The sequence below is a fragment of the Caloenas nicobarica genome, chromosome 1, assembly GCF_036013445.1.
Source record: "Caloenas nicobarica isolate bCalNic1 chromosome 1, bCalNic1.hap1, whole genome shotgun sequence".
Lineage (NCBI taxonomy): Eukaryota > Metazoa > Chordata > Aves > Columbiformes > Columbidae > Caloenas > Caloenas nicobarica.
The window spans coordinates 43307037-43329270 of NC_088245.1; the positions used below are offsets into that span (position 1 = coordinate 43307037).

Here is a 22234-nt window from a genome sequence, read left to right on the forward strand (position 1 = left end):
CTGGTTCTATTTTTTTGCTTCTACATTTAACTTGTGGTTGTTATAAATGCCAGCCATTACATGCAATACGCAGGTTTATTTCCTCTTGAAGAAAAAAAAAAAAAAGATTAGCAAAATCCCTTTCGCTTTTTTCTGTTTTTTGTAGGTTTTGGTTGGGGTTTGTTTTGAATTTCGTGTGTTTGTTTTTCCTGAAGAAACCACCGATAACTACTCTGTAGGTACCGATCCGCCCGAGCAGGCAGCTGCAGGAGCCACACGAGCCCTGGTGCTGCGGGGTGACCCCGGGGCGGAGCGACGCCAGGCAGCAGAGGACGAGCTTCGCCGCCGAACTGTGCGATTGAAACGGCTTGCTGTGATTGGCTGGTAGGATTAGAATTCTTAACCAATACTAGCGTGGGATTTGAAAAGGTCCAATTATAAAGCCGCCGGTACGAGCTGTGACGTCACTGGTTCTGTTATCCAATAGAAGAGCTGATCGCTGAGGCCACAGATTTGCATAAGGCCCCTATAAATACCGCGGAACTCGCACTCTCGGGCACTCCGGTGCTTCAGAGCAACGTGAGAGGCATCGCTATGCCTGAGCCGGCCAAGTCTGCCCCTGCGCCCAAGAAGGGCTCTAAAAAGGCGGTGACCAAGACACAGAAGAAGGGCGACAAGAAGCGCAAGAAGAGCCGCAAGGAGAGCTACTCCATCTACGTGTACAAGGTGCTGAAGCAGGTGCACCCCGACACGGGCATCTCGTCCAAGGCCATGGGCATCATGAACTCCTTCGTCAACGACATCTTCGAGCGCATCGCCGGCGAGGCGTCGCGCCTAGCGCACTACAACAAGCGCTCCACCATCACGTCGCGGGAGATCCAGACGGCCGTGCGGCTGCTGCTGCCCGGTGAGCTGGCCAAGCACGCCGTCTCCGAGGGCACCAAGGCTGTCACCAAGTACACCAGCTCCAAGTAGAGCGTCCCGGATCGTCAGTTTTAACCCAAAGGCTCTTTTAAGAGCCACCAAATATTTCAAGTAGGAGGGCTGAGTTACTCTGTATTGGGGGAGGTATGTGAATAGTTTGTTCTTTTAAACGTGAAAAGCTTTCAGTTAAATGCTTGTACTAGATATAGTTAATACTTGGAAGTCTGAAACTCAAAACGATGTTCTGCGAAAAAGGAGCAGCAGCACGTTAGTGTTTTACCAGTTCTGTTTGCAAACTTAAGTTCTGTAGGTGAAGGTAGGTGGTGTTTTTATCTACGTTCTGTAATAAATTTTATTTTTCAAGCATTTAAATTCCTTGAAATCTATATAAAATCTTAACTGCTAGTAAGACTGAATCTTCTATGCACTATACATGTAAAATAATAAAAAAACCCCTACCTTTCAGTGACTAAATACTATGAAAGTTGGTAAAGCAAGTTTTCTAGGTGTTGGTGGCCTAGTTTTTCCTTTTTCCGTATGTTCCAGTGTGCCCTCCGACACACTTTTTTCAGTGAAATGACTGTCCCTACTAGTTAGAGCAACTAGGAAACATTTTTCTATATAAAGGGTTTCCCTTTTTAAGACAACCATGTCTAAAATCTGCGCAGGATGGGTGTGAAGCTGGAGGCGGCTGGTGATGTGCAAGGTACCCGGGGGCTGGGAGTACTGAAGGGGAGAGCCAAATCTTCTCTGCCCTGCCGCGCCAGTGCCGTTCTCAGAAGCTGTGCTCCCACCAGACAGCGTTTCTCTGCCGGGCAGAAGCAGAGCCACGGAATCCCCCTTTCCCCGGAGCGAGCAGCGCCCCCTCCAGCTGCGGGGGACGCCACCAGGAACAGCCGCGGGTGGGGGATGCGGGGTGGGGTCAGCGCCCTAAGGGGCGGGGCCTGGCGGGCAGAACCGGCCAATCCCGACCCAGCGCGGCACTTTTAAACCGCCCCCAAGGAACCGCAGCGCAGGGGCATTCGCTGCTCCGCGGGGCCGGCGCTGCCGCTCTCGGTTGCGCCCGTCAATTAAGAGGGGGCGGGGAAAGCGCCGCTGCTCTCGCAGCGCTCCCGCATGGCACGGTAGGAACACGATTCCTCTTTAAAGATGCCGGCAATTCCCCACGCAGACCGAACCTAATACGCACACTTGAAAACGGTAACTTCCCCACGCATTCCTACTAAACCGCTTTTTAAAAATACTGTGCTACTGTAGTGTTTCAGCTCTTTTTAGGATTAAGTGGGTGGCTCTTAAAAGAGCCTTTGGGTTTATTTAAATGAGTAAACTAGTTTGTCAGTCGTTTTACTTCTTTTTAGGCGCCGCCTTCTTCGCCTTTGCCGCTTTGGGCTTCGCTGCCTTGGGCTTAGCTGCTTTGGGCTTCACCGCCTTTGCCTTGGCCGGGCTCTTCACTGCTTTCTTCGGGCGACCAGCCTTGGCAGCTTTTTTGGGGCTTTTGGCCGCTTTCTTGGCCGCGGTGGCCGCCGGCTTCTTGGCCTTCTTGGGGCTCTTCTTCACCGCCGCAGCTTTCTTGGGCTTCTTGGCTGCGCTGGCAGGCTTCTTAGCCGCAGGCTTCTTAGGCTTGGCTGCAGGCTTCTTCTTGGTTGCCTTCTCCTTTGTCTCACCCGGCTTCTTGTTCAGTTTGAAAGACCCGGAAGCCCCAGTGCCCTTGGTCTGCACCAGGGTGCCCTTGCTGACAAGACTCTTGAGTCCCAGTTTGATGCGGCTGTTGTTCTTCTCCACATCGTAGCCGCCGGCGGCCAGCGCCTTCTTGAGCGCGGCGAGTGAGAGCCCCTTGCGCTCCTTGGAGGCGGACACGGCCTTGGTGATCAGCTCGGTGACGCTGGGGCCCGCGGGCTTGCGAGCTCTGGAGCCGCCCGCCGCTTTCTTCGGCTTCTTGGCGGCAGCTTTGGCGCTGGGAGCGGACACAGCGGGAGCGGCAACAGGCGCGGTCTCCGACATAGTGTCAGGCGTCGTCCACGAATCAGAGGAAACCACTGGGCCTGGAACAAGTCAGCGGCCTCGTATTTATAGAGAGGAGCCGCGCGGTGATTGGTGCGTTGCAGCGCCCGCCCCGCTGCACGGCAGAAAGGTCCCTTCTGCCCGTTCATTTTGTGTTTCTTAGGAGTGAAAAAAGCCGGTTTTTATCAGAATTCCTGCCACTAACTCCCCCCCAGTTCGCAGCGGCGTGGAAAGGAAAGACTGTTGTTCCCCTCGGCAAAGTTTCCCTTCGAAGAGGCAAAGGGTGAGTTAAAAAAGAGGCGATAAACCCTGAGTCCTGGACCTGCACAGACCTCGGGAGACAGAAACTTTTGTTTTTCCTTCTAAATAAAATCCGCGACGTAGGCAACTAAATCCCCAAAGTAATTAATTATTATTCTTTAAAGGGTCTTCTCTTAATCTGGACTGAAAATCAGGGTTTTGAATCAATACTTTAATCGCAAATTGATTTCAAAGAGGTGGAAGTAACACAGGCTCATCATGAGCACTGAATATGGATTAGAAATTAGCTTTTTTGTCCAAAATCCTTTACTGCTTTCAAAATAATTAAAATAAATTAAATTAGTGCATTATGCAACAAGGCAAGAAGCAGATTAAAATCCTGTGAAGGGCTATTTATGCCCCAGAAGGAGGTGACTTTTTACAGCATAGCATCTTGTACTGTGTTGCTCCCTGTGCACAATATAGACATGGTTCCCTAGTGCTCTGCTACAGAAATGTTTATTTTCTTAATAAATTAGGTGACCTAAGAAGTTAACATGGACATTTTTTTGTTAACAGTTACAATCAATGCCCTTTTGTTTTGTAAACCAGCAGTGGTTTTGTTTTGATACAGTTTGGTGAAAATCTGAGTCATCTAAGGAGAGATTGCTGCAGAGGATTTTCCATCCTTGACACAATAAAACTTTCTCAAGTTATCAGTTAGGGCTCCCCTTTCACAGCAGATTGTAAAATATTCTTTTTCTTTTCTTTTTTACTGTCCAGTGACTTATTTGAAGTAATATTACAAATTATATGTCTAACCGATACACCTATTACTCTAAAATGGCTGGCTGCTAGCGAGGGGGAAAAGTGTTCATCTGCACTTTAAAAGTACCCCAGTTAAACAAGTTAAAAATAAATGTATTTTACTTTTCTGAGCACAGAGAATTAAGATATGTATTCTCTCGTATTTTTCATTATTGCCTACAACCTTTTGTTTTACCAATGGCCTGTAAACTGTTACGGCTTGCTATTGTAACTGGCAGTGGAACAAAAATTTTGTACGATCTTATGATTCAAATACTTGATGTTTTCAAATGGATAATTATTAAAATGTGTTTATTTAACTATAACAACTTTTTTTTGTGTGTTTCTACTTCACCTTCTTTATGGTAACGTACAGCACTATATCTAAGGTAGAATCAGAACTGGCAACTGGCCTGTAATTTGCCTCAGTGGTAACCAGTTACTCTCAAACTAATTCACTTTCAGGCAGAAAATGGGCACAGCAGCTCAAAGCCATGAAAAAAAATGTATTAAAAATTAATAATTCAGAATGCCTATTGTTATGAAAAAAGGACGAAGTCTGAAGGTCAAACGGTTCAGAGGGGGGCAGAGTTGCTTTTAAAGAGATCAGTGAGTTACCTCAACTTCACACAGGGCTAAGGCAATTCAGGGAGAAGCCTGTGGGGGCCATTCTGACCCCTACCAAAATTATTTCCTCCACTTAAACCTAATTTTTAGTATGTATTTACCAGTAATTAAGTTTATTTTGCAATGTTTATTTATACTAAATACATAGGCATTACAACAGCAAAAACAATAGTTTTGGGTTTGTGGAGTTTTTGTGGATTGTGTGTTTGGCGTGTTTTGGGTGGTTTTGCTTGTTTGTTTTTATATGATCTACAGCTCTTTCTATGATGAAGTGGGTGGCTCTAAAAAGAGCCTTTGGGTTACTTCTAAGGAGAAAACGCTCCTCGCGTTTTACTTGCTTTTAGCCTTGTGGCTGTCGGTCTTCTTGGGCAGCAGCACGGCCTGGATGTTGGGCAGCACCCCACCCTGCGCGATGGTCACCTTGCCCAGCAGCTTGTTGAGCTCCTCGTCGTTGCGGATGGCCAGCTGCAGGTGGCGGGGGATGATGCGCGTCTTCTTGTTGTCGCGGGCCGCGTTGCCCGCCAGCTCCAGGATCTCGGCCGTCAGGTACTCCAGCACGGCCGCCAGGTAGACCGGGGCGCCGGCGCCCACCCGCTCCGCGTAGTTGCCCTTGCGCAGCAGCCGGTGCACGCGGCCCACGGGGAACTGCAGCCCGGCCCGCGACGAGCGCGACTTGGCCTTGGCCCGCGCCTTCCCGCCCTGCTTCCCGCGGCCGGACATCGCTCCCTGCACGTTTCCGCTGCCGCCTCTCAAACTGACGTGAAACACGCGTCACTGCGCCCCGCGCCCTCTCCCTTTTATAGCTTCCCCGCGCGCCCCGGCCTGCTTTCTGATTGGTTGTAGCACGCTCTCTCTCGCTCCGACCAATAGCGCTGCGGATCCAAATCCACCCAATGGGAGAGCAGGCTGCTCGCCCTTCCCGCCCCGCCGGCCCTGCCTGCCGGCAGCGGGGGACGAAAGGGACGGGCCGGGCGCTCCCGGCGCGGGGGCAGCGACCACCCCTGGGCGGGGTCCAAACCCTCCCTTCGGCTCTGGTCGGTGCTCGCCGCCGCTGCCCCCCGGGACGTGCTCCGGAAGGCGTTTGGTAGGGAATCATCCTGCATTTGGAACTTCAAAAACTCTACTACAAGATTACTTTAAAAAAATTAAATTACAGAGTAGAAACATTAGCTTTGGTAAGAATATTTGCAACCCTGCCTGTGTAGAAATCAGTCAGGAATGTGTAACATGGGAAATTTTTCTGATTCTGGAGAAAAAAATCATTCAAATACTACTCAAACTAACATGGTATTTCCAAGGCTGTGTTGCAGAGCATTAGAAATCAGCCTTTGGTGCTTTTATTCAGAGACTCTCTCACTGCACCGATAAGCTGATTTGACTTTATCAAGAGTCAGGATGTTTGGAATGATCTGGGTCCGTCTTACAGAGAGATTCCTGGTCATTTTTCTTCCTTTGCTCTAATTATCTGTGGTTTGTCTTTATTTCGTGACATCTTTTTCACTTTCTTCTATGCATTTCTAGCAAAGGCAGACACTATTTTTGTTTAAAGCATTGAAAGAGCCTGCACCCTGGAATTAGCTACATCCATCTGCTCCCCCAGTGTTATACAGCAGGCTCTTCTTCCATTTTCCCCATGACTTACACTTTTGCTCTCATTTCCATAAATTCTAGTTCTGCATTATTTCCCCCCCCATCTTCATTCCTTGATGCTTTTGTATTCTAACTTGTGGTTCTTATGAATGCACTCCAGATCCTATGACATGGATATAATAAAATTACAGTGAAGTGAGTAGTGCGGGTACCAGACTCTGCTGCTTACCTTGGATACTAGCATTGTCATATTTCAGGAAAAGACAAAGCCGTGACTCACACGAGGCCATCCTGATAACCTACCAAAACACCCCAAACAAAACAACAAAACACCCCAAAAGACGACATTTCATCTAAATTCTACAAGTCAGAGAGCAAGAGAGAACTTCACCCTTCTTTCCAGAGGGTAAACTAATAGGAATTCTGATCTAAACTGTTTGGAGTATGCCAGTTGTGGCAGAAGGATTACAAACAAGGCCAAAAAAAAAAAATCTCCATAGCACATAGAAAGTACAGCCACCACCTGTTTATGTCTGGGCAGCCAAGACAAGCTCCCTGTTCTAAAGGTTCAGTAACCTCTAGAAAGTATATTTCCTTAGTGGTGTGATACAGTGGATTATCCCAAATTAATCTCAGAATCATTCTGTCTTTCTGTGTTTGTGCCGTCACTAATCTTCACTGATACATAGGGTAAATCACACTAATCTATGCCTCAGTTCCTTCTCAGCCTCTTTCCATGATCATTTCTTCTGTGTACACTCAGCCACAGACGAAAAACATGACCACAAGATGGAAGTGGTGTTACAGAGAAGAATCTCAAATATCTGTATGACCACAATAAGAGAACAAATTGGCCTGGGTTTATGTTACCAATTGTCCACACCTGGGAACATCTGGAGTTGTAGAGAAGATGGCATTACAGGATTGTGTCCATGACCAGTGCCATCATAAGGTAAATACGTAATTGTTTCCACAGGCTCTGTTGAAAGACCGTTCTTGAATATGCCACAAGCTTTCTATTGTGTTCTTTTCTCCCTTTTAACAAGGCAATTTCTATTTAAATACTAAGCATTGATTCAACTCTCCCTCAATAAATGGTGTGATATATACACATATATCTATTTGACACACTTTCTTATTTAAGCCCTTTCTGACTGGGTACTGAGACACAGTCGAGATACAGAGGAGGATTTTCCTATTTTCTCTTAATAGAAATTTATGCAGAAAACCTTACATAATTTGATGGATGTTCAGCCAAAGCAAGTTTTATTGATCTGCTCTTTTTTAAGAGGCCAAAGATAATGCACAAATAAAGGGAAAAGATTATCTAACTGAATTCTCTCCCCACCTCAGCCTCACATCTCTTCCCCATCCCCACACCTTTCCCCAAGCCATTTTAGAGGTCTATCAGTTGTAGGAAATTACCTACCTCCTTTAAAACCCCCCTTCACCCCAGGAAGGGTGAGGAAGTTATCTTTCTGTTATTATACACATTCCTTGTGAATCAAATTTACCTTTTTGTGTCCATTTGAATACCTAGCAAATTCAAATCCTTTTGCCTCTGCCTGAAGACGAATAGATACAGCAGCAGGTGAGTGTTTGCTCTGTCCCAAAAAGAAGCAGTGCACCCAGTGTGAGAATACAGCCAAAGAAACACAAACAAAACAAAACACAAAAAACCAAACAAACAAATAAAAAGTCAAAAATATCCAGACTTAAGTGGAGGAACAGAATGAATCAACCAACTCCTGCAGGTTACTAACATAACCACAGGGCTGCCAGGGAGATTTCTTGACTTTGAATGACCTTGAATGGGAGGGAGGTCCTCATCCCACACCACAGTTGTTCTCCTCAGGCTTCTTCCTGGGAGGGTCAATACTATTACTAAACTGAGGGTCAGAGGTAGCAAAATGACACCCCCTTCCCCCAAAAATCACCATTCACACATTTCATTTATCAAAGAACAAAAACAATATGCATTTTTTTAAAAGCTGAAATAAAGAATATATTCCATAAATATAACATAAAAATATTTATATATTTAAGATAGTACCGACACAACTGCAATCAACCGCTGAACCAGGAAAAGAACTGTTGTACAAACCTATTTGTGCCCAGAATTCATGAAAACAGAATCAAAGTTTTCAAGTGTAAGTTTCAGTAGCTGATAATTTTGTCTCCTTAAAACAGATTCCACCTCAAAACATCGAGTATTCTGCTAAGTGTGAGGCTTATAGCCACCTAAACGTATTGTTCGAGATATCTACTAGTCTAGCAGTTTAACACATTTCCTTTATTAAAAAACTAAACACCCACAAGTCTGGATATAGTCACCTAGAAATTGATATGTTGTTAGAGGATTCACTCTTAATCACTAAGAAACCACAAGCTCTTCAACAAGGATAATGAAGGGTTTTCTCAGTTTTTCACACTATATTGTACTTACAACACTTTCTTCCTTTTTCTTTTTTTTTTTTTTTTTAAACAGGGTGAAGACACCTATATAAATAGCTAACTACTAGTATTAGGCCCCATGGTCAAATTCAGCATTCCAGACAAAACTTTGTATTTTTGAAATATTTTTTCTCTCTCTGAAGGAGCAGCTCATTTGGGAGAGACATTACCAACACAACTGATCTCACTGGTCTTAAAACTGATTTGTCTACAAGATCCCAGGAGATTTTGCAGTCTGTTTCAAATAAGAATAAAGATCTGTTTCTTGCATGTGGTAAGGGTTATTGGTATATTTGGCTGTCAGCATAGTAAATGAAGCTAAAGGAATACTTCTGCCAAAATAGAAAAATAAGTATTTTTTAAGATAGAAATGTCAGAGTTCCAAAAGTATCTGCACCTTACAAGCATTAAGTTATAGAATTTGAAATCAGAGACTTTCCAGATGAAAAAGTATCTGTCAGGGTCTTGGAATTAAAATTGTTTACCAAGTCTTAAGGTAGCCTGTCCAAGATTCATCCAGTGGGTATCGGAGGCTTGATATGAAGCAAATCTTTTAATAAGTATATAAAAGAAATCATTTTGTAATTATTAGTAGAACTTCAGTTTCTACCAGCTACCAACAAAGCTTGAAAGAGATGTTTGGGAACTTAAAAACAATAATATAGCAGAATTTCAGTTAAAAAGAATGTATTATTTATAATGTAGCTATTGCTTTTCTTTTCTGAGGTTCAGAATGCCTGTCTCTTCCCCCAAGGCCAAAGAACCTCCCCCTTTTCCATCCACAGGCTAGTTTTGGACAAATCACAAGGAAACAAGTATTTTGATACACTGAACATTTATTGTCTTTCACAAGACAAAATGAAGTTTCCCCTGCCGATGAAGAGCCATTAAGATGACCATAAAGGGGACAGGATGCAAAATTCCAGTGTACAATATACGCAACAAGTTACCTCCCTGACTACCCTGGAAGAAAGATGATTGATAATCTCACTGCAACTAAAAATCCAGATTATAAAATATTTACAGAAAAGAACAGTACAGAAAATAACTGGACAACCATATGTGTATGAAACGCTGCTAACACTTTTCTGGCTCCTTAGAAACCTGTTCCACTACTCTCACCAGAGCAATCCAGATGTGCAAGGATTCAGGCAGAGCACAGCCACCCCCACTCCCACACCCCGCTCCCCAGAGCACCATTATCTCCCTCCAAGGAAGAGGAAGGACTCAAGGGAAGCAGTGTCACCTTCTCGACTGTAACTTCCTTCCACAAGTGGACATGCTAGCTCTGAAAGGAGGCCCCCAGCCAAACCTCATCTGCAGCGGTCTCTATTCAGAGCACACTGGCAAGCTAACCTGTGGGTAGGGAACAATTCCCTGTTCTGCGAGCTCTTTCATCGCTTGCAGGAGGACTTTTCCTTCTCTGCCCTCCACGGTGGTCTGATCTGTGTTCAGAGGAGCAGGAAAGCTGACTAGGACTATGACAGGTCACAGGAGACCTTCCATTTCCTTCATGAAGGCTTCATACACGTCATCCTTTGTCTGTACAGAGATAGGGGCAGATGACCCAGCCTTAGGGGCAGCTTTGGTTAATGGGAGAGCAGGCTCATCATCCTGTTTTCTCTGGGAGGCAGCGGAAGCCCCTTTATTCTCCCGGCGCACTCGCAAGGCAGTGGGCACAAAGCGAGTGATCTCTGCCTTGGGGTTAGTGATCTGCGGCTTGGCACTGATGGTGGCCGTAGCTTTCTTCTCAATGGTGGCCGCACTGGTGTCATCTGCCTTGGGGCGCTGAATCAAGCTGGGTGGGGCACTCAGTACCCCGGGATTTGGAATAGGAGCTGGTGGGAAGAGGCCAGGTGGGGCAGGTCCTAATGGAGGCACCAGAGGTGGCCGTAACATGCCTGGGCGAGGAGGAGGGATACCTGTGAGAAGAAGAGCAAACATGAGCTGACTCCACACCTGGGAGTCTTAAAATCTTTGACCAAAAAAGATGCACAGGCTCAGAAAGAAGGAAAAACAAAACAACAACAAAAAACCAACAAGATACCGTAGCACTGTCTTTGGAGGAAAAAAAAAAAAAAAAAAAAATGTTTCAAACGTTGCACCAAATTCTGGGTTGAAAATGCTGCTGATCATCAGACTTTGAAAGCTACAGGTGCCTGTGTATTGCTCCCTTTCAAATTTTGAAGTTATAATCTGAAAATAAAGTTTCTTGATGATCCATCCCATTGGAATTTCAGTGATCAGAAATGTTTGGTCAAGCAGAAAAATAAATAGCCCTATGTCCAACTCATTAAGTGGAGCACCATTATAGCACCCTGGGGTTATTCAGGAACAGTCCAGCAGGAGTTCATAATCTAAAATTCCCTTTTTGAGGACAGATTTCTTGCTGCCAAACTACGTACAGTAGTATGGAATTACTTGTTATTACATAGAAAAAGATACAGCACAGTGCAGCCACACTGACAGGAACAAAGACAAACTAGTAACCGCTTATACTTCCTGTCTTGGTCACCACAAGCAGTAACTGGGAAAATAAAGCAGGGAGAGACTTGGCACTGAGGCAAACAGAACACTTTACCTGGTGGGGCAGGAGGGGGCAGGCGAGGAGGAGGCCCACGTGGAGGAGGACCTGGGGGCAGACCTGGTGGTGGGCCTGGGGGAGGGCCAGGTGGTCGCCCAGGTGGAGGGCCTGGTGGCAGAAGTCGAGGTAAAGGCCCACGCAGTCCTGGTAAACCAGGAGGTCTCAGGAAAGGAGGAGCTCCTAAAAGCATGCACACAAATGACGAGAAATTTAGTTCACGGTTAAGAAAACCCAAAACTATTCCATCAGCTAAAATTAAAAATCTTCAACAGGAACTTGAAAGCTGTTGTAATGCTAGCCAGCCACCACACTAAATAGATCTTCTAAAAAAAAAAAAAAAAAAACCACCTCCAAGATAGGCAGCAGTTTTTAGACTCAGAGAAAAGTTTCTTCATAATAGTCAAGTATCTTTTCTCATGTGTAAAAAGGGATCTTCTCCATGTAATGAAACAATAGCAAAGAACAGCCACTGAACTGAGGTGGTTAGAATTTAAACAGCTACAAGAGAAAGAATTTTTCACTCTGGCATCTGATTGCTCTTTTTGCCTGAAGGGTAGTTTTGCTCTATTGAAAGTAACTGTTTTGAGGTTTGAGGTTCCCCCTCTAGGGAATATCAGAAATAGAACTGTGGGGAAGACAATGGAAACAACTTAGCTCTCCCCCTACTCCCCATTGCGGGGGGGGGTGGAAAATCACATTGTTAATGTACCCATATAGAATAAAATACATTAAAATCATAGTATATACTGCTCCTCACTGTAGTCCAACTATTGACCTTTGCAATGTTAAGAACCGAAGAGACAGATTTATACACTCTTAAAATTACAAAGCAGCTTGTTACTGTTACCCAGTTCAACTATATGATAATTCTGCTAATTTACAGAAAATAAATTGCTGTCTTCCTCTAAATAAAAAAATTCAAGTGTTTGCCCTCAAAAACAACATACACTATAAAAAAAAAGTTATTGACTGGCCCCATTGCTAATAGTCTCCAGGCAGTCTAATATTGTTGTAAATTCAACTTAGTACTTATTTCGTCTGAGGAGTTTTCTGCCCTAACAAGACTAAAATACATTCAGGTGGTAAAACAGCAGAAGCCTTCACACTGCAGCTTGTTTAAAAAAAAAAAAAAAAAAAAAGAGAAAGAAAAGCCAAAGCCTGTATCTCAGCAGTGGCTCCCAAACCTCTTTAGCATGTCTTGCTCAGGACAAGGTGTGAGCAGAAGAACACAAGAGAGGAGAAAAAAAAACAAAAAAACAAAAAAACCACAAACACACAACACAACACACCACCATGCTGAAGAGGCACATGGCACCAGGCCTTCTCAGTCTTCATACTTCAATGCTGGCCTCACTGCTGCCAGTCAGTGTCAGTGCCAATGAACAAACGGCCATCAGCCTGACTACAGCTACAGGTGCCTGATGCCTCAAAAGCTCAGTACAGTAACAACAGATTGACCACAGGAGAGACCAGACAGGTCTCAGCAAGTACAACACTAAGCTTCTGCACCTCATCTGTGACACATTCTTCAGCATCACAACTCCCAAACTGATAAACTGTCTTCAGTACCAATAGCCTGCATCCTTCAAATCTAAGCAAATTGAGTATTCACCTGGTGGAGGGCCAGGAGGAAGGCCGGTGGGTGGGCCTGGAGGCCTCAGTGGAGGGGCCGGAGGTGGTCCTAGTGGAGGTGGCCCAGGCATAGGAGGTGCCTGTATCTGAGTTGAAGGAACTGACTGTGAAGACTGTTGCTGCTGTTGTGTCTGGGAGGTTGCAGTAGATGACCCCGTCTCTGCAAGAGCTTCCTCACTGAGTTGTTGCTGCTGCTGCTGTTGCTGCTGTGATGTCTCTTCAGACTCCGAGTCATCTTCCTCCTCCTCCTCCTCTTCTGAATATTCCTCCACTTCTCTCCCTTCTTCTGGAATTTCCTGACCTGGAAATGGAGACATACTTACAAAAAATCAGTCCACAGGTAATATCTGTGAACATCACAGATAAACCTTAGCACACAAAAAAGATAAACTTCACTTCAAAGGAAATAAAACTGACCATATTTAGTTATTAAACAGAAAATGAAAAAAAACCCACAAAAAAAGTCACAGTTCTGGATAGCTCTGCCACCAAGAGCTATGTGTTCCTGTGGGAACTGAAACTTCTACCAAATGCAAATTGCAGCTATTTGATCTACGGTTTGTGGGAGCTTGAGAGGGGGAAGGGGTGTGCACAAGGAACAGGAAAAGAACATGAAATAACTTCCTATGATCATTTGAACACTTCCAAAAAAAAGGGGGGGAAACTGGTTTTTAATTAAAACAGAACAGGTTTTATTTAGACCTCAAAACAAACATAATGCCCATCTCCAAGAAATGCTAGTGCCTCTAAAAGATACTGAGGTGTCTTTCTGAAACAAATATACAAAATCTTCACTCTATGGGTTGTTTCTGCAAAAGGATATTTTTAGGGAGTATTAATTCCTACAGGTTACAGGCTAAGCCCATAGACAATGTCACCTTTTGTTTCACTAAGAGGTTTGCATTTCATTTGAGCAATTGCTTAAAAGTTAAGCGAGATAAAATTTAGAAGAAAAAAAATCCCAGTACATCAAAAAACTTGTAAAATGCTACTAAAACTTCAACTCTGCTTTGCAAAACACACACATGACTAGACTAAAAATAACTTTAAAAGGTAAAATGACAAACACCTAACCACAGCTGATACTCCTAGCAGATCTTACATTATGACAGTAAAATATCTACTCCAAAGAAAAACTCTGCAAAGTAAGCTTACCAGAGAAACTTCACTGGAGGCCTAATGGCATACCTCCACTTAATATATCTATCTCACTCACCTGCCATTCGTAACATCATGGCCTGGAGCGGAGTCAGTTCTTTCATGTTCTTTTTCTTTTTTCGTGACTTCCCAGGCATGTCTGCAAACCGTACACTGTGACCTGGAGAAACCAAAGTATAAGCAAGGGTGGCCAGGAGGTGGGAATAATAAAAATCGGTCTAAGTTTTCTACCTGGTATGGATAATGTATCATTCTAAGATAATGATGCTCATTACATAAGAATTAACATTGATGTTACTGATTATCTGAAGTTTTGCTAAGCCAGTGTTGTCTATCAACTGGTCTCTGCTGAGCAATCAAGAAAGAAAATATTATCTAAAAGCATTAGCAGTATGAAATTCAGTTCTCTTAGAAGTATTGTTTAACTTACTGAAGAGTGAGTATATTTTACACCGAGGCTTAATTTTTGTAGGATACCTTGCAATTCAATGTTTCAGGTGAAACATGGCTTGCAAGCTTATTAAGCTAACTCTACTGTTAAGAAAACAGGTCCATCTGAAAAGATGCTTCACTTTCAGTTTCCTTCTGATTCATTTACTTATAGAAATTCTTCTGCTGTTAGTTAGAACAGTTAGCTGCCTAAACAATTTACTTCCCCCCCTGCCTCGGCCAGGATAAGACACAAACTCTGTTAAGTAGTGTTTCTCTTTTGAAAAAATCAAACCCCAAACTATAACTTCCCATCATACCGGATTTCTTTTCTTCACCACTTTCCCTCTCCTTGTCATTATCACGATGCAGGAAGTCCTCGCCTTCACTGTCTGCATCTGACCTATCACTGTCACTGTCATCACTACTCTCATCATGCTTGTCTTGATCCATATCCTCATCTTCACTGGTACTGGACATATCATCATCATGCCCTCGCTGTCCTGCAGGAAACAAAGTATTAGGAAACGCATAAACTCCAAATATACTAGTGTGAAAGGCAGAATATTTTCTATGTCTACAGCTGGAAAGATCCCCCTAGCAACAGCATGGACATGTTGTCAACCCTTTACTGTTTAGCACATATTCTTAAAGAATATTTTGCAGAGTCTATTTATAAGACTTTCTATTAACCAGCTGGTTAATTTGCACAGCAAACAGGTAAAGACAACTCCTATCTGCAACTCATTAGTTCACTTCTATTCAGCAACCACCACCATTGAAATACTTCAACGCTTTCTGGTATGCAATAAAGCTGTTCTACCCATTCGAAAAGGTTTCTGGGGATGATACAGTAACTGTGTTAAAAAAAGAGGATCTAGGTTCTCCTACCAAATCCATATCCAAGCTTGGTTTGGATTTGGGGGGGATTAGGTTTTTTCTGTTTTGTTAGTTTTAGTTGGTTTGTTGAGGTTTTTTGGTTATTTTTTTTTTAAAGGGAAGATTTCTCAGAGAAAGGGTTTTTCCCCTTTTTTTGTGTTTTGTTTTTTAAGAGATAATATGTAGTGTTTCAGTTTTGTTAAGACTACACAGAAAAACATCCAACGTGTGCAACATAAAAAACCCCCAGGTATCCAAAATTTGCAATTAGAAGTTTCCGCACTTAAAAATACAGCTGATAACAAAATTGCAGAGATTAGGAAATATACTAGAATCACCTCAGAGGTACGATCACTCAAGAAGAGTCCTTCAGGTAGTATTAACACCCATATTGCCAGAGAACAACTTGTCTCAGGGCACATTATGTTCACGATAGTACTATCCACAACAAAACAGAGAGATCAAGGAAAACCCCAGACAGTAATAGGAAAGTCTCTACCTGCTTCAGAACCGTAAGAAATCTCCTCTTCTCGTCTTCGAGGAGCCATCTCCAAAGTGAAGCCCACTTTACGGCCATACATCTGTAGGACCTGAGGTGGGGGTGGCCCTGGAGGAGGTCCAGGGGGCTTCCTGCCTGGAGGCAAACGTGGAACACCAAGCCCAGGAGGAGGAAGCATGGACCGAACTGGTGGTCTGGAAATAAAAAAGGGAATGAGAAATGTAGGAACAAACACAAATGAAAGCAAACGTGCACTTAATAGAATTGTGTAGCCTTCTCTCACTGTTGCTTACACATCAGCCTTCTAAAAAGAAACACAAACATTTATAAAATATAGATTTGTCCCAAAAAGGTTACAACCTCATACAAAGACATGATTGCTGAAGGTCAGACAAAAGCAAGCTTTTCAGAAGGCAACTGAAGACTGAATTCCACCACAGAAGCAGAATGAGGTAACCATAAAGTTGGTAAAAACAGAAGGCTATTCAGAAAGAAATAGAATGAACTAGTACTAAACACTTGACAAACAAGTAAACTAGGAGCTTAAACTGAATATACTAGCAAGACAAAAGAACACATATATGGCAGTTTAAGGGGAATTTTTGTTCAAAGTGGCAGGGCTTTAAGTTTTACTCATATGCAGAAAGATAAATGCTAGAAGGCAGTGTATTACTCCAAGCAATTTAAAGAAAAACCTGTAACAGAAGGAAAATAGTTAAAAGGGCTTTGGTTAAAGGAAAGTACAATTCACTCACACATAATTCCCAATTTCCACTAGACAATACCACCTCTGCTTCTGCCCCTCGCTCCTCCCCAGTAGTAAGAGTGCTCTTTTTTTACTTCCCCTCCAAGTTTCTTTTTCCACTTACCCATAGGCTGATGTCTTCTTGAGGATAGAAGGTGGTTGGGCCCCTGGAAGGGGAATGTCCTGTATGAGGATGTTGGAGGGAGCGTGTGGCATATCTGGTAAGGGGATACTTTCCACTTCAACATGCTGAGCATTCTGGGGAAGAAAAAAAAAATAAAGAAAAGGAGATAATGGATTACTCCCACAGAAGCTACTGCACAACCCCATTACCTTTCAGAGTACAGAACACACAGGACCTGCCATCACTTGCTAAAGGTGTCTGTTCTTAGGGCACGTTATCTTGCAGCACTCCATGAAAGACATTTGTGAAAAAGTCAATAGTAAAAGCTTTCAACGCAAAACAAAGCACATGCAGTGCATCCATGAAAGGCTTCAGCATTTCAGTCAAAACCCAGCCAGGTTACCATCTCCCTCTAGACCTCCAGTCCCCAAAGCAAAGGGGCTGCAGACAAGTATGCCTGTATTTTTTTAAGTATCCAGAAGGCACAAATCACAGCCTGGTGCATATTCTAAAGAAAAACATATCTTGCAGATACTTGCACTTGGGCAACACTATATTCTCCAATATGGTAGGGAAGAATGTCAAATAAAGCTCTTTAAAGGAATGCCAAAGGATTCTCATTATTTCCAGCAATGGATTTAGCAGAAATTCACAGAAATATCACGTGCACACTCACAAGCTTACTCTAAAATAGAAAACAAATTCTGATATTGTCAATTTGCAGCATAAATTTCCCTTTCCCCTGTAATTTCTTGTTGAATGAAATCAGTATATTGGAGACAAATGCAGACTTGACAACTCCCATGCTGTCCTCACTGAAATGCTGTAACTGGAGATACTACGAAAATTAATACACGTAGTTAATATGGGGCACATAATATATACATGGGTGTCTTATAAAGTTCCCTTCCCTCATAACTGTCAAACCTAATGAGCAGACAAAGAGTATACACTACCACAGATACAAGCCTGAACTACAGCAAGCATTACCTTGACAGCATCAAAATACTGGCTGAGTTGTGATCTCTTCTGCTCGTACTCCACTTCCAGCTTGCGCAGTTCTTTATAGATGTCAGGATTCTCCTTCTCATAGAGCCGCAAGATACGCTCAAAAGTTTCACGGAGTTTTTTGCGTTTATCCTTCAGCACTTTTTCATTAAGTTGTGGCTGCTGTACTGGGTTAAATTCTAATCCAAGACAGAAAAAAAAAAAAAAAAATCTTAAGTTACTCTAGTCCACAACTGTGAGGAATGAAACAACCTCGAAGTAAACAACTTCCAATCCCTATTTTCAGGAAGTCTTCAGCCTTATGACAATCACCTCCGTCGACTCCAAGTCACTATCACACACACTACTAATTCTTTATATCAGCCATCTTCTTGACCAAGAAGAAGTCCTATTTGATAGCACATCAATCATAATCAATTCCCAATTACTCATAGAATCTCCCCTTCTAACAGGAAGGTTACTCTATTTTAGCCTCCCAGTCATCCCTTAAAACTGTGTTATGCATCTACATAAACCACTGCCAAAGTCCAACACCTGGTAATTCTCACTTACCCATCTCATCCAATTTTTCCATGTCCCGGATAATCTGCTTTGGATCTTTCATCTTTAATACAGCTGCTCGTACCATCATTCGTTGCTTTTTGTTCTAAGACGACCAGAGATCAGGGAGGTCAGATAAGTGTCACAGGAGAAAGAGACAGAACCTTTGTACCAAATACACCCCTCTCAATATTCCCAGTCCGCAGAAAAAAAAACACATTCTTCAAAGTGCCCTGCAAATATTAACCATGGCATACAGCAGCAGTAACAGTAATTAAGACTTCTGGGAATTTTAACTCCACTATCTTGCTATTTACAAATGCTTCTATAATGCGTTCGCTCCAATTAAAACATATAATCAACAAGATAAACCAACTGACAAAAGGTATATAGCAAAACATGCTAAAATGTATCTGAGTTTTGGGTCGTTGATTTATGGTTTGTTTGGTTTGGGTTTTTTGTTGTTTGTTTGTTTGGGGGGGAGGGTTTGTTTGGTTTTGTTTGTGGTTTTGTTGGGAGAGGGTGTTAATTCCCAAGTACTTACAATAATGTTTCAGAAAACTGTAATTGTCACAAGCTAAAAAAACAGCAGATTATGAGATATGGTTGCTCAAAAAAATTTCTGTCTGTGTTTTCCTCAACTACTTGTTTGGACAGTATTTTCCAAAGTGAATCTCAGGATATTAACCAAAACATCTGTAGTCCATTCATCGGCTGTGGCCCATTACAATCACGAACATGATACATAGTGCAGGTAACGCCAAGTAAACATTCCTGATCTCTTTATTTACCTTCTTCAGCTCCCTTTTCCGAGCTTCCTTCCCTAGAGAGGTGAGAGAAAGAGAAAATAACTTGAAAGAGACAGCCAAATTCATGAAGAACCTTTCCTTCATCAAGATTAGTGCTATTTCTCAACAGTTCAATGTTTACAAAGACTGCGGCATTTAAACTCGTCTTCCCAGTGAAAGACAGCATGAAATAGATTTCTATTTCATGTGTATCATACAGAAATAAAAGGAGATACAGTAGTCTTCATATCTCCAGAGGCAGAGGTGTTTTTACATAGAAGGGAACAACAGGCAGCAAAAGTCATACTGATGCGTGCAGTCATGGAAGGACTGCTGCACAGAAGCTGAAATAGATCCAACAACAAACAGCACACTCTAAAAATATGCAGGCTTTGAACACACATCTGAAATAAAGCATATTCACAATGGAAGTCTGGATTTCCCTTATCTGCTTTGCATTGATAACATCTGGCACGTTACCAAAAGGAAAAACACAGTCAGAAGACTCCCTCATCTCCCTCTAACTTGCAAAATTTGACATGTTCCTCATATTCCAGCCTCAGACAGATTAATGATGTCCCAAGCAGCAGCTTGCAGTCTAGCCAACAGTTAAGTACAAAGGTCTTTGAACACTGGTACCTACAGTAAAAACCAAGAGGTAAATACTGAAGAGAAGCAGCAGCAGCATGAAAGCAAGCAGCCTTCTCAGGAAGTTTTTACACCAGCCAAAACTGCGACAATATTTTTCAGAGTGAATCAGAACTGAGTTTCCCCACAAGTGATGATTTTATCTTCAGAGAAAGCTTTTTATCTACTTCCCTGTAACCCCCATTCCCATCTGCTTAGCTTTATGGATACTTACGGGCCTGATCCGTGGGATTCATGAACTTCCCACTCTTGGTGGATGATGTAGATCTCCGCCCCATTTTGACCTTTTTCCATCCGCCTCAAAACAAAAATTAAAAAAAGAGGGAGAGACCTGGAAAAGATGACATGGTTTCAGGTCCTATGCATGAGCTGCTTGAGCATGCTTATTCCTCCTCTCTATATCAGCAGCTTGGTCTGTCAAAAACCTCAAATACTTGCATGGTCGTCAGACCCTACTACAGGCTCAGACATTTACATCAAAATTACCCTACTTTAACTAAGTACTACTATTTAATTAAGTGCCTACTTACTACTACTTTACTATGTACCCACTTCAAATGAATCAACTAGTTCATTATTCACCCCAAGACTCAAAACAAGAAGATTTTGCTTATACTACAGAGGGGCACAAGGGAAGGAGAGACACACATTCTGTTTTTCTGAGCCTATCAGAGTTCTTCTAGCTTTTCACTTACTTTCAAAAGCACTCTTAAATTTTTACCTGTCTATTCCTCTCTATTTCAAATGTTTCCCACAAATTTCCTCCTCTCCTCAAACATTTAAGCTGCTTTTGATCTCTCTCCCCTGCACTCACTGTATCCATTAGCAAGCCTTCTGCACACGCATCTGTGTCGTCTTCTCCTCCCCACAGATCACTGCTATACCCGTCCTTATGCTCTCTACCTCCATCAGTGTTATTTCAAGCTGTGTTATGATGACCAGAGAAGAAAAGGTTATTTGGGAAATAATTATTTCCTGTCTTTAGATATATCTTCAACTTACAGACTACAGAAGTGTTCAAACTATAGCCAGGGCTATTGCCCCCCTCACAGATCTAATCTCCTTCCACCTCTGCCCCTACTTGCCTGTCAAAACACCATGAGGGGCTGCAGGGAAGGGGAAGAAAAAATACAATCACACACCACACAATGGATTCCATCCCAGAATCTAAAACACCCTCTGAAACTCGGGAGCTGATGGGGTACAGATTTCTAGTCACCACACTGCATCCAAATAGACTGCAACCGGAATGAAAGGATTCACAAGTTCACTCTGAAGTTCTCTGCAGACTCACTGCACTCATCATGTGCATCTTTCTTCCCTAATTACAGAAAATGCCCTTTCAAACCACTAAATGATATCCCTTCCCCTGCCCCTTAAAAAGAAATTTAAGCACAGCATCTCATTTAGTGCTTCAAGGCCTCACTGAAAGGGTTCCAAGCTTCCATAACTGACGACATTCAATGCACCGACTAGTAAAAAACTAGAGAGCTCTGCCCACAGCTCCTGCTACCAGGTAATGCTCACAATTGTCCTGCTGCCTGCAAAAGCACCTCATGATTTCTGATAACCAATAACATAAGATTACACCGATTTTTTTTTTTGGCAAGACACCATCATTTCCTTAGGTGGGACGCTCACCAACCAGAGGCAGGAGTTACATTTGCACCCCACGTTTCCCGGATTTCTAACATTTAAAGGAGTAAACTCCTGAAACCTCGACTCCAAATCCTTTTAGGACACGAAGCAAAGAGCTTCACTGAACAAGTTATACAACCGAAGGAGAAAGAGGGGGGGGAAAAAGAAAACCCACACAACCAAACAAAAAACTAAAAACTAAATTTATGATTTTTTTGGCCACTGGGGAGCGATGCAGAAAGTCTCCCATGAGGCACCCAAAAGCCTCCCCTCCTCCGTCGGCGGAGGGAAGAAGAGCAGGCGGCGGTGCAAACCGCCCTCTTCTCTTCTTCTCTCCTCCCAGCCCGGTCCCGCCGCGCTGCTCTCACCCTCCGCCCGGCCGGGCCGTCCCGGCTGCTCCCGCCGCAGCGGCCTCTATGAGCCCCGCACGCCCCGCCGCGGCCCCGCCGCCATCTTGAACCGAGTGGCGCGCTGCCGTAAAGCGCGGCTGCCGAACGGCGCTCCGGAAGTGGAGACTCCGGCGCGCCGGCTGCAACTCTGTGATTCCGCCTCCTCTTTTCTCGCCCGCTCGGAGGCTCCTCTATGGTTCGGCCGGGGCTGGTCGCAGCGGTCGCTTCCGCCGCGCTGTGCTGGGGTGATGCCGCCGTGCGGGAGCAAGGGGCGTGTGAGAAGCCTCGGAAGCACAGAATGTCAGGGATTGGAAGGGACCTCAGAAGATCATCTAGCCCAATCCCCCCACCGGAGCAGGAACACCCAGATGAGGTTACACAGGAGGCGTCCAGGTGGGTTTGAATGTCTCCAGAGAAGGAGACTCCACAACCTCCCTGGGCAGCCTGTTCCAGTGTTCCGTCACCATCACTGAGAAGAAGTTTCTTCTCAAATTTAAATGGAACCTCCTGTGTTCCAGCTTGAACCCATTACCCCTTGTCTTACTGTTGGT

At 43.6% G+C, this 22234-nt stretch overlaps 4 protein-coding genes across 4 annotated transcripts; 1 reads left to right on the plus strand and 3 right to left on the minus strand.

The window, feature by feature from the left end:
* Positions 1 to 554: 554 nt before the first annotated feature.
* On the plus strand, positions 555 to 1319 carry LOC136003069 (histone H2B 1/2/3/4/6). The gene has a single exon (XM_065658359.1). The coding sequence runs from the start codon at positions 574 to 576 to the stop codon at positions 952 to 954; it is 381 nt and encodes a 126-aa protein (XP_065514431.1). The 5' UTR covers positions 555 to 573; the 3' UTR covers positions 955 to 1319.
* Positions 1320 to 2157: 838 nt separating this feature from the next.
* On the minus strand, positions 2158 to 2926 carry LOC136003049 (histone H1). Its single transcript, XM_065658334.1, has one exon. It carries the CDS (start codon positions 2902 to 2904, stop codon positions 2248 to 2250), a length of 657 nt encoding a protein of 218 aa, XP_065514406.1. The 5' UTR covers positions 2905 to 2926; the 3' UTR covers positions 2158 to 2247.
* Positions 2927 to 4685: 1759 nt separating this feature from the next.
* On the minus strand, positions 4686 to 5332 carry LOC136003058 (histone H2A). Its single transcript, XM_065658347.1, has one exon. The coding sequence runs from the start codon at positions 5296 to 5298 to the stop codon at positions 4909 to 4911; it is 390 nt and encodes a 129-aa protein (XP_065514419.1). The 5' UTR covers positions 5299 to 5332; the 3' UTR covers positions 4686 to 4908.
* Positions 5333 to 9440: 4108 nt separating this feature from the next.
* On the minus strand, positions 9441 to 21765 carry WBP11 (WW domain binding protein 11). The gene is made up of 12 exons (XM_065637341.1): positions 21663 to 21765; positions 19871 to 19987; positions 19012 to 19043; positions 18233 to 18326; positions 17663 to 17859; positions 16673 to 16806; positions 15804 to 15997; positions 14746 to 14928; positions 14055 to 14156; positions 12819 to 13139; positions 11204 to 11386; positions 9441 to 10544 (listed from the first exon to the last, which is right to left on the minus strand). Exons 2-12 carry the CDS (start codon positions 19932 to 19934, stop codon positions 10111 to 10113), a joined length of 1938 nt encoding a protein of 645 aa, XP_065493413.1. The 5' UTR covers positions 19935 to 19987; positions 21663 to 21765; the 3' UTR covers positions 9441 to 10110.
* Between the last annotated feature and the right edge of the window lie 469 nt (positions 21766 to 22234).

What these genes read in the sequence shown, in the direction of transcription:
- WBP11 (XM_065637341.1), bottom strand. Translation starts at nt 19,934, where the DNA reads ATGGGGCGGAGATCTACATCATCCACCAAGAGTGGGAAGTTCATGAAT. An exon ending in GAATCCCACGGATCAGGCCC is followed by an intron (nt 19,044 to 19,870) that starts GTAAGTATCCAT and finishes TCACCTCTCTAG; the next exon opens with GGAAGGAAGCTCGGAAAAGG. An exon ending in AAGAAGACATCAGCCTATGG is followed by an intron (nt 15,998 to 16,672) that starts GTAAGTGGAAAA and finishes TTTTATTTCCAG; the next exon opens with ACCACCAGTTCGGTCCATGC.
- LOC136003049 (XM_065658334.1), bottom strand. Translation starts at nt 2,904, where the DNA reads ATGTCGGAGACCGCGCCTGTTGCCGCTCCCGCTGTGTCCGCTCCCAGC.
- LOC136003069 (XM_065658359.1), top strand. Translation starts at nt 574, where the DNA reads ATGCCTGAGCCGGCCAAGTCTGCCCCTGCGCCCAAGAAGGGCTCTAAA.
- LOC136003058 (XM_065658347.1), bottom strand. Translation starts at nt 5,298, where the DNA reads ATGTCCGGCCGCGGGAAGCAGGGCGGGAAGGCGCGGGCCAAGGCCAAG.